A 14,264-nucleotide genomic window follows, 5' to 3' on the forward strand; every position below is an offset into this window, starting at 1 on the left:
AATATGATTTTACAAACAGTATGACTCGAACAATGCTTTAGAATAAATATTATCAATACTAATATGATTATGAAAATCTCTGATGCCTTCGATAACTATCATTTCTTGTCGAGTTTAGTCAATTAAGAGCTCGATTGTTTTGGTTTCATAATGTCAACCTTCTCGATAATCTAATACTTCTTCAAGTGAAATCAAACGATGTAATTTTGATAGAATCCAGATACATAATGTCAGTCACATTACAGTTTAAAAAGACAGCTCGAGTAAACTTCAGTTTTACTAAGCATTCATCAATAAAATCAGCAATAAATTAGCGGAACGTACAACTGTGCTAAAGTTAGTAAAATTATTGCTAAGTTCAGTAAAGCAAACTAGAACTGTACATGACAGAAATCACAACAAAATAATTTCTAGAATGTATGGTGTTATACTACGGGTAGAAATGATTTACAAACTTCTCAATGGCATAACTCAATTTTAACCTAGATTAGCGAAAGATATTGAATGAAAAGATGAATAGGTACTCGAGTATCGAATCAGCTTAGAGTGTAAAAGCTAGAGTAAGCTGGCTCGTATTGGTATGATCAGACGAAATAATTGAATTCTACTTTTCTACCAACCATTTTTTCATGCCTTTCGATTCTCTCAGTTAGTTTTCACCGAAAAGAACCAATTAAAATTGTTATAGTAAAAATTCTGCGGCGATCGTAACCAAAAAACTCAGCTTTGTTGTTTGAAAATAGAGTTGAAATTACAAAAACAATGCAACAGTAAATAGCTACAAAATATTAAATTCTATCATTGTAATATTTGAAAAACAGTTTTTATGGAAGACGAATTTGTCAGTTGGTTTTTACTTCTAAATTGAGAATGAAATAGTATAATAAACAATTATCTTATATGATTTTGAAGCAGTTTACTTCAATAAAGCATCAAAAAACATCAAGTACCGTCATGACAGCAAAGAGCATATCATGTTAAGATATGATGGCAAAAATCGTTAATACTTTGTTTTTTGTTTGCTATTTACGACTACTCGGGATATGTACACCATACCGCGAAACCGAAAATTCTTTAGCAGTGTAGTAAACGTTATGTGAATAAATTCAAATTCTCTCACCTAGAGACAACAACATTTATAATAAACTAGAATTTAATCAAGAAAACAAATTCAAAGTTTTTATCGATTAAATAATTTTTAGTTGGTTTGACGTAAAACCGCCATAACTTAGTTCAGTTTTGCAATGACTAAGCGGAAACACATATTAGAGAAGCCAAACGAATGAAAAACTAACAGAAAAAGATGATTTATTGGAAAAAGATACGCTCAGAGGCAGGACAGGTCTTTTTCCAATAAATCATCTTTTCTGTTAGTTTTTCATTCATTTGGCTTCTCCAATATATGTTTCCTCTCAGTCATTGCAAAACTGAAATTCAAAGTTGCCCATCGTACGAAGGAAATTTCATTGTTTCGTTAGTTTCGAGGATTCTAAGACGCTATTGATAAAATATTACATTACATTAAAATTGAAATGGCATGTCTGACAGTTTTCCGTTGATATTTGAAAAATTTGCTGTTGTCATTTTTTTGGAGCGATACAAGTTTTACTGAATGCGTTTATTCGTGTCAGAATTCCTGTGGACATATTTACATTAGCTATACGGTTAAAAGATTTCTTCTCTTATTGAATACTATTTCGGTTGATTATCAATTGTTTGTATGCGACTATTTAACTGTTTTTCTACAATACGATTAAAACATGCCTAACTAAATGAATATTGAATCGTTATTTCATTGACATGTGTGTGCGTGTGACTGGATTTAGGATGTGGATTAGATAATTCAAACATCTTTGTACGTAAAAACTGATCCATCGTTTGCTTTCCTATTACGAACAATGAAATATTGACGTTTTAAGAAAAGTTGTCCAAAAATAGGTATTACATTTCTTCGCATAACAGCGTGTTGACAACATGCCATGCGCTTCCCTAACAGAGCCCACAAATTGGAGGGCGATCACGCCAAATGATGTTATTGCATTCCCTTTGCTTATATTGTTCGTAAATCGACCGAAGTGAAAGAAAGTGTATTAAAATGGTTGAGTCCACTACTCAAGTTGCTGCTGCAGTTCCCGTTGCTGCATCTCCAGCAAAGGCTCCGAAAAAAGCCAAGGCTGCCAAAGGAGATGCCAAGAAACCGAAGAAACCGTCGACACATCCACCAGTGAATGACATGATTGTGGCTGCCATCAAGGCTCTGAAGGAACGCAATGGATCTTCGGTGCAGGCCATCAAGAAGTACATCGCTGCTAACTACAAGTGTGACGTTGCCAAATTGGCTCCATTCATCAAGAAGGCTTTGAAATCGGGTGTTGAGAAGGGTAGGTTGGCCCAGACTAAGGGTTCCGGTGCTTCTGGATCGTTCAAAATTAAAGCCGAAGTAAAGAAACCAGCTGGCGAGAAGAAACCGAAGAAGGTGGCTGCCAAAAAACCAAAGAAGGTTGCCGGAGAAAAGAAAAAAGTTATCAAGAAAGTAGCTGGCGAAAAGAAGCCGAAAGCCAAGAAACCGGCTGGTGAGAAAAAGCCAAAGGCTGCTGCGAAGAAAGCTAAGGTAGCCCCTGCTAAGGCCGCGAAGAAGGCAGCTGTTCCCAAACAGAAAGCCACAAAACCATCGAAGGCCGCAGCAAACAAACCCAAGACTCCGAAACCAAAGAAGGCCGCTCCAGCAAAGAAAGCTGCCCCGAAGAAGGTTGCCGCTAAAAAATAAATTTGCATCAAACTTAACTTTCCATTCATGGTATTCAAAAACAGTCCTTTTCAGGACTATCAACAATTCATACGAAGAGTTTATCGATAATTTTCCAAATAAGACAGATCCTACCAACAATCATATTAAACTAAGCTATTAACGTGTTTCTAATTGTAACGTACTGATGATTCGAAGAACAATACTGTACCAAATATCGAGGTTTTAACAGGTTTTGTAAAATAATATGCGTAAGTTTAACATTGCTTTCGCTATTGTAATTTTTAGATATATGCCAATAGTTGCATTCTGAGTATCACAAGTTCGCTATTTCGTTGTAAAGTTTCGAATGGCTCTGAATACGACTTTGAATGAAACAAATTTCAAACCGTTGGGAAGATATTAATTGTTTGCTCAAATTCCGTCATATTAATGAGCAAGGGAGGGAGGGGAGGTGAGTGCGATTAGTAAAAGATATTGTGTTACAAAATACTTTCCAGTCAATTCACAACGAACAGCAAAATTATGGTGCGGATGTTACGATCCTCACACAGCCAGCTTGGCCCTGTAGAATAGAACCATCAAGCGAGAATATAAGGGAAAGCATTACATTTGAAGCAGTAGAAATAAGCAACACTAGTTGGTTGGTAAATTGATTAAATTTATAATTGACTCCAACGAAATTGAAAGCATTCAATCGCATAAAGTGCTCACATTAATGATGTTGGCGCTTGGTTTTTCGTCAGTCGAGAGCTTCTATGAAGCTTAAGAAAAACCAATCGAGATCGGGAATAATCAGTGACGTGACCAATCCTGATAAATCCTAAAAATTTCATCTTGACGGAAAGTAAAATATATGAGAAGTTGACGTTCGTGTGAAGAATGCCTAAGAAATAAGACTCCGCCTTTTCATGCTTCCAAACTACCTTATTTTCCTTAACAAAATATTATTTATTTTAGTTATATACCACATTCTAACTATAACTATGCAAACGGTTGGTACGACGCGTCAATACTAGCATTTATATCATCACTCAAATTAATTGCTTTATATCACCGCTGTAGTTTCAAGTTAAAAAATTTGGAAACAAAGCATTCCGCTCACAGTTCTTTTGTAAATTTATGGTGGTCCTGAAAAGGACCGATTATGAATTGTAAATAATGTCAAATTTAAGCACGTTCTCCACGGATGCGACGGGCCAACTGGATGTCCTTTGGCATAATTGTCACACGCTTGGCGTGGATGGCGCACAGATTGGTGTCTTCGAACAGACCGACCAAATAAGCCTCACTAGCTTCCTGCAGAGCCATGACGGCCGAACTCTGGAAACGCAGATCGGTTTTGAAATCCTGAGCGATTTCACGAACCAGACGCTGGAATGGCAGCTTGCGGATCAGCAATTCGGTGGATTTCTGGTAACGACGAATTTCACGCAGGGCGACTGTTCCTGGTCGATAGCGATGAGGTTTCTTTACTCCTCCGGTGGCTGGGGCACTCTTGCGAGCAGCTTTGGTAGCCAGCTGCTTACGAGGAGCCTTTCCTCCGGTGGACTTACGAGCGGTTTGCTTTGTACGAGCCATTGCAAGTTGGTAGGTAGAAGTTTCGACTTTTTCGATAGACGGGTAAACGAGAAATGACGAGAAATTTTCATTTTTTTTTTTTTTTTGCATAAATATCTGTTTATTAATCTTATTTTTGTGTATTACATCAACATTTTACAGTACAAGTGTTTTGACCCTTTGGCCTTTCATCTTTGTTGTTCATACGATTCGTTATTAATATTAGGTGTTTTAGTTATTCTTGTTTTACATACTAATGTTTAATCATAATATTTATTTTAATTATTAATAAAATATCTACCTACTTATAACTATCCCTAACCTAATACGTACAAATTTTTAATTATTTGTATTTCAGAGATTGAGCACCTCTCTTCAAATTTCGTGCAGTATTGTTCGAATTTTTGTTCTAGTATATCCAGTGAGGCCATCTCATGTACTTCACTAGTCCTTGTCCAAGGGGGTAGATTGAGAATCATCTTTAAGATCTTACTTTGAATGCGCTGGAGCCTAAGTTTGTGTGTTCGTGCACAGCCCCGCCAAACAGGGACTGCGTATTCAATTGCGGGGTAGATGATTTGTTTATAGACAGCCATCTGATTCTTCAGGCATAGTTTAGATGTTCTACAAATCAGCGGATACAGAGACCTAATGAGTATGCTGCATTTTTGAACGATTTTGTCAACATGTGACCTGAATATCAGATGTCTGTCAAAGGTGAGTCCTAGATAGATAACTTCATCGGACCATTGAATGACCTCATCACCGAATCGTATTCTGCATTCGTCTGATGGAACAAGTTTTGGAGATCTTGAATGTGGAAACAAGATGACCTGAGTTTTTGCTGCATTGATCACAATTTTCCAGCTTGTAAAATATTCCGTTAAAGCGTCCAGACCTGTCTGTAGTTTATTTTTCAGAGCATTAATGACACGACCTTTGTAAAGAATGGCAGTATCATCAGCAAATTGTGACAGAACACCACCACCTGGAAGAGGTGGGATGTCTGATGTGAAAATGTTGTATAGAATGGGACCTAGGATACTTCCCTGGGGTACACCAGCAGGAATAGTAAATCTTTCTGAAAGTGCATTATTCAGAGAAACCTGGAATGCTCTATCTGCAAGATAATTTTTGATAATTTTAATAAGATACATGGGAAAATTATACCGATGCAGTTTGAACACCAGTCCATCGTGCCACACATTATCGAATGCCTTTTCAATATCCAATATTGCCATGGCAGTCGTTTTGGACACTGATTTGTTTTGCTGGATGACGTTGTTAACCCTTGTGAGCTGGTGGATGGTGGATCTTCCTTTCCGGAACCCAAACTGTTCTTCCAGAAATATATCCTGTTCATCTGCAAAAGCAAGAATTCGCCTTTGTATTGACTTTTCAAACAGCTTGGATAGGGCAGAGAGTAAGCTGATGGGCCGATAGCTCTTGGAAAAGGAAGGATCTTTCCCCGGTTTCAAAACTGGGATAACTTTAGCTAACTTCCACATTGAAGGGAAGTAACCAAGCTCCCAGCACCTGTTAAAAATTTTAGCTAAGAAGACAAATGAGCGAGTACTCAAATGTTTCAGCTCAATGTTGAATGTGTTGTCGAAACCGGGGGCCTTTATATTTTTGGATTTTTTCACAAAAGCCATCAGCTCATTCGTAGTGACTCTACTTTCCTCAGGAACCAAGCTGTCTGATTGGTCAACCTCAGCTACGCTATCAGCAACGGCTCTTTCATATGGACTAACAATGTTAAGTCCTAAATTGTGAGAACACACAAACTGCTGGCCTAGCGCATTTGCCTTCTCTACTGGTGTGATTAAAGGTATTCCTTCAGCTGCGTCCTGGGGTGACATCAGAGGAGGAATAGGCTTCGGTTTTTTCTTAAGCACCTTCGTTAAGAACCAGAAGGGCTTTGAATGTGGGAGAATTTCTCGAAGCTTTTGCTGGAAGTTCCTGTTGCGAAGCTCAGATATCCTTTCCTGGATTATCCTAGTTAAGTTGTTATAAGTAGTCTTCCTATCTAGGATGCCAGTTCGTTGATACTGCCTCCGGTAGATGTTCCGAAGTCGGATGAGTTTCTTGGTGACACTGTCGATTTGAAGAGAGGAACTCGGCATGTGTTGTACTGGAACCGTCCTATCACGAGCGACTGTGATTGAATGCTGGAAGGAAGATAGGGCTGCATCGATTTCCATCGGGGAATCAAGTGGTAAATCGATATTAATAAGTTGGTCGGCGATATGTTGAAATTGGACCCAATCGGTGCGATAATAGTTCCTCCGAGGTTGAATAGGCACTGTTTCTGGTGAAGATCCCAACGTCAATATTACTGGAAAGTGGTCAGAAGAGAGCTCGTTGAAGACAACCGGAGAGCTGTCTATAGCGATGTTGCTGATGAATATATCCAAAATGGAATGAACTCCCGATCTGGAAAGTCGCGTTGGTTGATCCGGAGCGAAGATGTTGTATTGTCCAGCTTCGTAATCTTCGGCAAGTACGAATCCGTTTCGATTCTGTCTTCTGTTTCCCCACAGTTCATGCCGTGCGTTCAGGTCCCCAGCAATGATGAATTTGTTTTGTCGTCGAGTGAGCATAGCCAGATCTCGCTTCAATGATGCACACGTACCATCTCGAAGATTGGTTTGTTTGGGGCAGTACGCTGCAATGATGATGATGGGTCCCATCGTCGTTGTAATCTCAATTCCGATGGCTTCTATGAGTTGCAATTTAAAGGCTGACAGAAGCCTGTGCTGAATGGATCGTTTAATGGCAATGGCAACTCCCCCTCCTCTGGTAGTTGCCCTGTCGAGCCTGTGAATCCTGTAATTGGAAATAAAAATAGAAATTTCAGGTTTAAGATGAGTTTCAGTTAAAATAGCAATATCGGCATTCTTCTCTTGAAGAAAGTCGGACAATTCAGCAGTTTTGCTCCTGAGTGAGCAAGCATTCCAATTTACTATAACCAACTCATTATATTGCATATTCGATGATGAATTTGCCTAAGGCGTTGATTTGCTCTAACCGCGTTCTGCAGTTTCGTAGTTTTGTTGTCATTGTTTCAAAAATGACGATCAGTTGTTCAGCAGAGAATAAATCACCAGAGTCATCCTTTGCTTGTGGTTGATTATTGCCCCATCCAGGAGGGATTCTTGAGGAAGATTCTTTTTGAGATCCAGCGGCTGAAGTCTTTGGATTGCTGCGAGGAAGTGGCGGCAAATTCGGAATATCCCTCTTCGGTGGGAGCCGTGGGAAATTAACTTCATCCTTCTGTGGAACATTCTTGCGCGTTGATTGTTTGCGGGACGCCTGTTGTCGAATTTTTGTGAACTCAGCACGTTTGGGACACGATTTGCTAGTAGATGGATGGTCGCCATCACAGTTCACACATTTTACAGCGATGTCATCTAGTAGGCAATCGTTGGTATTGTGTGGTTCGGCACATTTCCCGCACCGACTTTTCATGTGGCAATTCCTCGCTCCATGGCCGTAGTTCAAACAGTTCGTGCACTGTGTGACATCCCGATGTACCGGTTTATACTTTTGCCATTCGATGATTATGTGAAATAACGATTTAATCGTTTTCAGTTGACTCATGGTGATGGAGCCCTTCTCCAGATGAATCAGGTACAGTTGATCTCTAAACTTTTTGTCCGTATTATGGCGCTTCATTTTAAATACCATCAAAGGCTTTAGTCCAGCCTCCGACAGTGCCTGCTTTAGTTCGGCTTCCATCATGTCGGGTAGTCCTCGAAGTACAACCTTCATAGGTTTGTTGGCGGCAATATCGTGTGTGAAGTATTCCGCTTTTGTCTGCTTCAGATAGCATTCCACTCCTTTGTAGTGGTTCAAAGCCGGAACAGTTATTTTGTAGCCTTCAGTACATAAACGGATTGTTGCCTGTAGTCCTTTGCTGATCAGTGTGTTGAAATCCGAGCGTAGAGTTGGTGGGAAGCCCTTCAGGTAGAAAGGCGGCATTTTTTCCTTCTTCTGCAGTTCCTCTTCGACATCTACTGGCAGATCAGCATATTGGTTTTAACTCAGCAAACGGTCGTTTACCTGTACATCACTTGGCTTCAGACGCTTAGCATCCTTTGGATCCTTCTCGGATCTATGGCGGTTTTTACCCATAGCTTGGGTAGGTAGACAACTGCGAATAAAAAATAAAACAAAATCGAAATTAGTCGTAGTAGGTTATTCGTCTATCCACATCGAGTGTTAGATGACGAATGTTACGAGAAATTTTCAGAATCAATTCTTTTATAGCAGAAAAAGGGACGCTACCTGCATTTAGCCGTTTTTTTTCCAAACACCAATCTTTGCTACATCAGAGAGAGGGGAATAAACATGATGTGCAGAAAAATGCAGCATAATGGAATGAAGGAACAAGAAAAAGCCATGCTCGGAGGGGAAATTGAAGCCATTTGAAGTATAAAAGAGCCACGTCACGGGCAATCGTCATCTCAGTGTTCGAATTCTGTTTCAAAGTGTAACTGCTACTGATAAATTCTGAAAAATGACTGGTCGTGGTAAAGGAGGTAAAGGACTCGGAAAAGGAGGCGCCAAGCGTCATCGTAAGGTTCTTCGTGATAACATCCAGGGTATCACCAAACCAGCAATCCGTCGTCTGGCTCGTCGTGGAGGAGTGAAGCGTATTTCCGGTCTGATCTACGAAGAAACCCGAGGTGTTTTGAAAGTGTTTCTGGAAAATGTAATCCGGGATGCTGTTACTTACACTGAACACGCCAAGCGAAAGACCGTTACTGCTATGGATGTCGTCTATGCGTTGAAACGTCAAGGACGCACTCTGTACGGTTTCGGAGGTTAAATGCCGATGAATTATCTATCAGAATGGCCCTTTTCAGGGCCAACAAACAATCAATTAAGAGTTATTCTAAGAATTTTTCCAATTTCATCATTACCCTTAACATAAACGCGTTAGAATTGACTTAGAAGCCTATCTTCTGATAAAATGGCTGCAATATGAAAAAACGATTACTTGACTTAGAAAATCGAATAGTCACAGGTAGGGTTCGCTGCAACTCTTAACAATGCAAAAGGTATTATGCCCAGGTAGGTATTTCACAACAAAAGCCAATGATCTTTATGTTAGTCACAACCACTAAGGACTTGTGATGTCGCACACACTTTTGCCTAATAACGCGATTTAGCTGATTTACAATTCATGGGAATTTATCTCGCACCTCATATGCATTAATAATAAGGTTGTGCGCTTTGAAGAAAGTCTTTCAAAAATAATCGTATTTCATCTTCTGATCAAATAGTTTACTACTGTCAGCATAGAGAAATGCGTTCCCAAGAAATGTGTACTCAAGTTGAAATACCAGTGTTCCATTCAATTCATGACAGTAATCATATGACAAATGTACATTTAAAACAGATCTGCCAACTAACGATCGAATAATCAAACAATGCGGACTACTCGCAATGGTTAAAGTTGCCAACCAGGTCCAAGATCTATATTGAAGATAATACCATTATTATTAATTTTATTAAAATTCATTGGATGCAATGACATGAAATCTTTTGCCAAACATTGATCTCTTTCGGATTTTGAAGGGAATTCAAAAAGTTTATTCTGAATGTTCATAAGATTCATAATTCAAATGATGTAATAATGCAACAGAATTGACCGATGAATTATTCAAGGTCAGTGGTTAAGATGATATGTTGTCAAGGTTTTTCATCACTTATCGTCAGAAAAACACTATGAAACTTTTGGCAAAAGCTTACATAAAAAGTGTTTAAACAGCTTTGCTCAGATATGAAAATAGACAATTCATGTAATACCGAAACGGTGACGATTTTTGAAGCACAGTTAGACGATTTTGAAGCGTCATTTTAATATATGTGAAAAAGATAATTAAACATTTTCAATATTCGAAGACGCGCATATGAACTAACATAACACAGCCTATCATCCAAAGTCTTATTCTTGCGCGTACCAAAAACCCTATTATTCTTGTTTGGTCACCGTTGGTTCTCATCCCACACTCATTTTAACCCACTTAAAATATTCACCACTGTGAAATTCTATTTTGTATTTTTTTCAACAGACTGCACAATCAATTCGTATTGCACAGTACAATTGTGAAGTTAATGTTACGATGAATAAATAAGTAATATTTAATGAAAATAAATTAACTAGAACTGATTCCATTTAGTTCTTTATCATAAAAATATGGTCGTCCTAAAAAGGACGGTTTCGGTTGTAGCGTGACTCAGTTTCAATTTAGGCTTTCTTTTCGGTTTTCTTGGGGAGTAGAACAGCTTGAATGTTTGGTAGCACACCACCCTGGGCGATGGTTACTCCCGACAGTAGTTTGTTCAGTTCCTCGTCGTTGCGGATGGCCAGTTGCAAATGACGTGGGATGATTCTGGTTTTCTTGTTATCACGAGCAGCATTTCCTGCCAATTCCAGAACTTCAGCAGCAAGATATTCCATCACAGCTGCCAGATAGACAGGGGCTCCTGCTCCGACGCGTTCCGCGTAGTTTCCCTTTCTCAACAGACGATGGATTCGGCCTACTGGGAACTGAAGACCGGCACGATTCGAACGGGACTTTGCCTTTCCCTTAACTTTGCCTCCTTTTCCGCGTCCAGACATTTTGTTTGAGTAATTCAAAAAGCGTTGTTACTTTCAATTGAGATAGAAATATACTGATGTGTGCTACCTGGAATGACCCGCTTTATATACCCATTTCACTGTGCCTTATTTACTGTTCCGTATGCGATGTTAGAAGGGTACCATTAAACAGAAAATAATAAAAGGGACGGCAATTCGATCTCTCCTTTCCAGGTATAAAAGGTATAGCATTTATCCTTTTTGCATCAGTTTTGATGAAACGTTATCAAGTTTAATACATTCGAAATGGCACCGAAAACTAGTGGAAAAGCTGCCAAAAAATCTGGCAAAGCGCAGAAGAATATTGCGAAGGGGGACAAGAAGAAGCGCAAGCAACGCCGTAAGGAAAGCTACGCTATCTACATCTACAAGGTGTTGAAGCAAGTTCACCCGGACACCGGAGTTTCGTCGAAGGCTATGAGCATCATGAACAGTTTTGTCAACGACATATTCGAACGCATTGCCGCCGAAGCTTCTCGTCTGGCTCAGTACAACAAGCGTTCTACGATCACTTCTCGTGAAATTCAAACAGCCGTTCGTCTGCTGCTGCCAGGAGAGTTGGCAAAACATGCCGTATCGGAAGGTACCAAGGCTGTCACCAAGTATACAAGCTCCAAGTAAACCAACTCAATCGTATTCCCGACAAAATCGGCCCTTTTCAGGGCCAACAATCATTTTAAAAGAATTGAGTTGAATTTTCTTAATTTTCGAAAGTAATTTTGATTTGTGATAGAAATTAGGTTTCACAGATTCCGACGAAATGAAAATCATTCGAATGCATAAATTCTTACATTAGTCAATTATGCTGATGTTAAAGCTTGAGTTTTTTTCAGTCTTTCGTCAGCTTCTATGAAGCGAGAGAAATAAAACTGTGAAGTTCGGAAATCATCGTTAATGTCTTTGACGGCCAATCTTAAGCAGGATCATTATAAATTCTAATAATTTCACCTTAACGGAAGGCAAAATATATAAGAAGTTAAGTTAGATTTCAAATTGCCGATTGAAAAATTCCTTGTTCAATCCATGCTAAAATCCTCCCGAGAATACGGCTGAAAGCGCTAATTTACTGCCAAGAACATTAGCCCGACGAATAATCAAACAATGCGACCAGCTATTAAGTTGCGGCTTCGATTCATTAGTGCAAGTAAGTTCAACTTGAATCACAATGATCAAAACTACAGTCCTTACACTTTGCCAAAATAGTTAATATTCTTCTTGATTGAGCCTTTTTCGTAAATGACCAATCAATTCATCAACTGTACTGTTCTCGATGACGTTCGTGTGAAGAATGCTTATGAAACATGACTCCGCCTTTCTATGCTCCAAGTTACATAAACTTCCTTATGTTCTTTCATTTTAGTTGTATACTAACTATAACGATGCAAACAGTTAGTACGACGCGTCAATGCTAGTAATTATTTCATCACTTAAATCAATTGCCTAATAGCGCCCCTGTAACTTTTGCCTGTAAACAATTTTGGAAACGAAGCATTCCGCCAACAGTTCTTTTCTAAATTTATGGTGGTCCTGAAAAGGACCGATTATGAATTGTAAATAATGTCAAATTTAAGCACGTTCTCCACGGATGCGACGGGCCAACTGAATGTCCTTTGGCATAATTGTCACACGCTTGGCGTGGATGGCGCACAGATTGGTGTCTTCGAACAGACCGACCAAATAAGCCTCACTAGCTTCCTGCAGAGCCATGACGGCTGAGCTCTGGAAACGCAGATCGGTTTTGAAATCCTGAGCGATTTCACGAACCAGACGCTGGAATGGCAGCTTGCGGATCAGCAATTCGGTGGATTTCTGGTAACGACGAATTTCACGCAGGGCGACTGTTCCTGGTCGATAGCGATGAGGTTTCTTTACTCCTCCGGTGGCTGGGGCACTCTTGCGAGCAGCTTTGGTAGCCAGCTGCTTACGAGGAGCCTTTCCTCCGGTAGACTTACGAGCGGTTTGCTTTGTACGAGCCATTCCAAGTTAGTAGGTAGAATTTCCGAATTTTCGATAGACGGGTAAACGAGAAATAACGAGAAATTTTCAGAATCAATTCTTTTATAGCAGAAAAAGGGACGCTACCTGCATTTAGCCGTTATTTTCCAAACACCAATCCATGCTGCACCGAAGAGTGGGGAATAAACATGATGTGCAGAAAAATGCAGCATAATGGAATGAAGGAATACGAAAAAGCCATGCCTGGAGGGGAAATTGAAGCCGTTTGAAAACAGTATAAAAGAGCCACGTCACAGGCAATCGTCATCTCAGTGTTTGAATTCTGTTTCAAAGTGTAACTGCTACTGATAAATTCTGAAAAATGACTGGTCGTGGTAAAGGAGGTAAAGGACTCGGAAAAGGAGGTGCCAAGCGTCATCGTAAGGTTCTTCGTGATAACATCCAGGGAATCACCAAACCAGCAATCCGTCGTCTGGCTCGTCGTGGAGGAGTGAAGCGTATTTCCGGTTTGATCTACGAAGAAACCCGAGGTGTACTGAAAGTGTTCTTGGAAAATGTTATCCGGGATGCTGTTACTTACACTGAACACGCCAAGCGGAAGACTGTTACCGCTATGGATGTCGTCTATGCGTTGAAACGTCAAGGACGCACTCTGTACGGTTTCGGAGGTTAAATTAACAATTCCGATTTATTATTTATTAAAACGGCCCTTTTCAGGGCCAACAAAGAATCGATAAAGAGTGATTAAGAGATGTTCTTCGAATTGATTGTCAGCAAAAATCATTACGCAATGCATTGCGTAATCAGGCAAGACCAAGATTCTTTTAATTTTTAAACCAAATCACAATTTTAAAACGCTGATCCGTAAATAAACGAAGAATAATGCTGAAGAAACCAGTGAGACATTTTGTAAATGTATTCCCAAATTGGTTTCAAGAAAATTGCCCCACTGATGTTACTTGAACAAGCTTAAACTCCCTCTCTCCGGTTCGGATATAACCCATTACCCAAAAACCGGAGCTGCATCGCTGATTGCTGATTATACAGGTGTCTTGATGCTAAGCTTTTCAACGAAGTCAGAGCGTCGCTCAGTCGAGATTACTATCGTAAACATTATTTGGAAGATTTGCATCGAAGCATGTTTAAAACAACAAACCCTGTTTTAATCCACCTAGTGGTGTAATGATGCCTTTCTCATATCAATCATATTCTCATAATACTGCGATGTTTTTCGTCGATTTTTGAAAGAAACCAATGGATTGTTTGTGCATTAACTAGTGTAACCTTCAGAATGCAACACGAGAAAAAGAAGTGAGTTCCACTATTGTAGGTACTTCCGGTACCGGAACC

General features: G+C 39.6%; 6 protein-coding genes across 6 annotated transcripts; 3 read left to right on the forward strand and 3 right to left on the reverse strand.

Moving 5' to 3' along the window:
• Positions 1–2,095: 2,095 nt before the first annotated feature.
• Positions 2,096–2,767, forward strand: LOC131433886 (histone H1A-like). Its single transcript, XM_058600494.1, has one exon. The coding sequence runs from the start codon at positions 2,096–2,098 to the stop codon at positions 2,765–2,767; it is 672 nt and encodes a 223-aa protein (XP_058456477.1).
• A 1,147-nt stretch (positions 2,768–3,914) lies between these two features.
• Positions 3,915–4,339, reverse strand: LOC131438406 (histone H3). The gene has a single exon (XM_058608419.1). The coding sequence runs from the start codon at positions 4,325–4,327 to the stop codon at positions 3,917–3,919; it is 411 nt and encodes a 136-aa protein (XP_058464402.1). The 5' UTR covers positions 4,328–4,339; the 3' UTR covers positions 3,915–3,916.
• Positions 4,340–8,802: 4,463 nt separating this feature from the next.
• On the forward strand, positions 8,803–13,659 carry LOC131433887 (uncharacterized). Its single transcript, XM_058600495.1, has 4 exons — positions 8,803–9,135; positions 10,755–10,878; positions 11,222–11,575; positions 13,275–13,659. Exons 1-4 carry the CDS (start codon positions 8,829–8,831, stop codon positions 13,585–13,587), a joined length of 1,098 nt encoding a protein of 365 aa, XP_058456478.1. The 5' UTR covers positions 8,803–8,828; the 3' UTR covers positions 13,588–13,659.
• LOC131438399 (histone H2A) lies at positions 10,549–10,972 on the reverse strand. Its single transcript, XM_058608413.1, has one exon. The coding sequence runs from the start codon at positions 10,938–10,940 to the stop codon at positions 10,566–10,568; it is 375 nt and encodes a 124-aa protein (XP_058464396.1). The 5' UTR covers positions 10,941–10,972; the 3' UTR covers positions 10,549–10,565.
• On the forward strand, positions 11,205–11,579 carry LOC131438405 (histone H2B-like). The gene has a single exon (XM_058608418.1). The coding sequence runs from the start codon at positions 11,205–11,207 to the stop codon at positions 11,577–11,579; it is 375 nt and encodes a 124-aa protein (XP_058464401.1).
• Positions 12,525–12,935, reverse strand: LOC131438398 (histone H3). The gene has a single exon (XM_058608412.1). It carries the CDS (start codon positions 12,933–12,935, stop codon positions 12,525–12,527), a length of 411 nt encoding a protein of 136 aa, XP_058464395.1.
• Positions 13,660–14,264: the final 605 nt, after the last annotated feature.

This window comes from Malaya genurostris, chromosome 3, assembly GCF_030247185.1.
Source record: "Malaya genurostris strain Urasoe2022 chromosome 3, Malgen_1.1, whole genome shotgun sequence".
Taxonomy (NCBI): domain Eukaryota; kingdom Metazoa; phylum Arthropoda; class Insecta; order Diptera; family Culicidae; genus Malaya; species Malaya genurostris.

What these genes read in the sequence shown, in the direction of transcription:
- LOC131433886 (XM_058600494.1), top strand. Translation starts at nt 2,096, where the DNA reads ATGGTTGAGTCCACTACTCAAGTTGCTGCTGCAGTTCCCGTTGCTGCA.
- LOC131438406 (XM_058608419.1), bottom strand. Translation starts at nt 4,327, where the DNA reads ATGGCTCGTACAAAGCAAACCGCTCGTAAGTCCACCGGAGGAAAGGCT.
- LOC131433887 (XM_058600495.1), top strand. Translation starts at nt 8,829, where the DNA reads ATGACTGGTCGTGGTAAAGGAGGTAAAGGACTCGGAAAAGGAGGCGCC. An exon ending in CTACTGGGAACTGAAGACCG is followed by an intron (nt 10,879 to 11,221) that starts GCACGATTCGAA and finishes ACCGAAAACTAG; the next exon opens with TGGAAAAGCTGCCAAAAAAT. An exon ending in ACCAAGTATACAAGCTCCAA is followed by an intron (nt 11,576 to 13,274) that starts GTAAACCAACTC and finishes TAAATTCTGAAA; the next exon opens with AATGACTGGTCGTGGTAAAG.
- LOC131438399 (XM_058608413.1), bottom strand. Translation starts at nt 10,940, where the DNA reads ATGTCTGGACGCGGAAAAGGAGGCAAAGTTAAGGGAAAGGCAAAGTCC.
- LOC131438405 (XM_058608418.1), top strand. Translation starts at nt 11,205, where the DNA reads ATGGCACCGAAAACTAGTGGAAAAGCTGCCAAAAAATCTGGCAAAGCG.
- LOC131438398 (XM_058608412.1), bottom strand. Translation starts at nt 12,935, where the DNA reads ATGGCTCGTACAAAGCAAACCGCTCGTAAGTCTACCGGAGGAAAGGCT.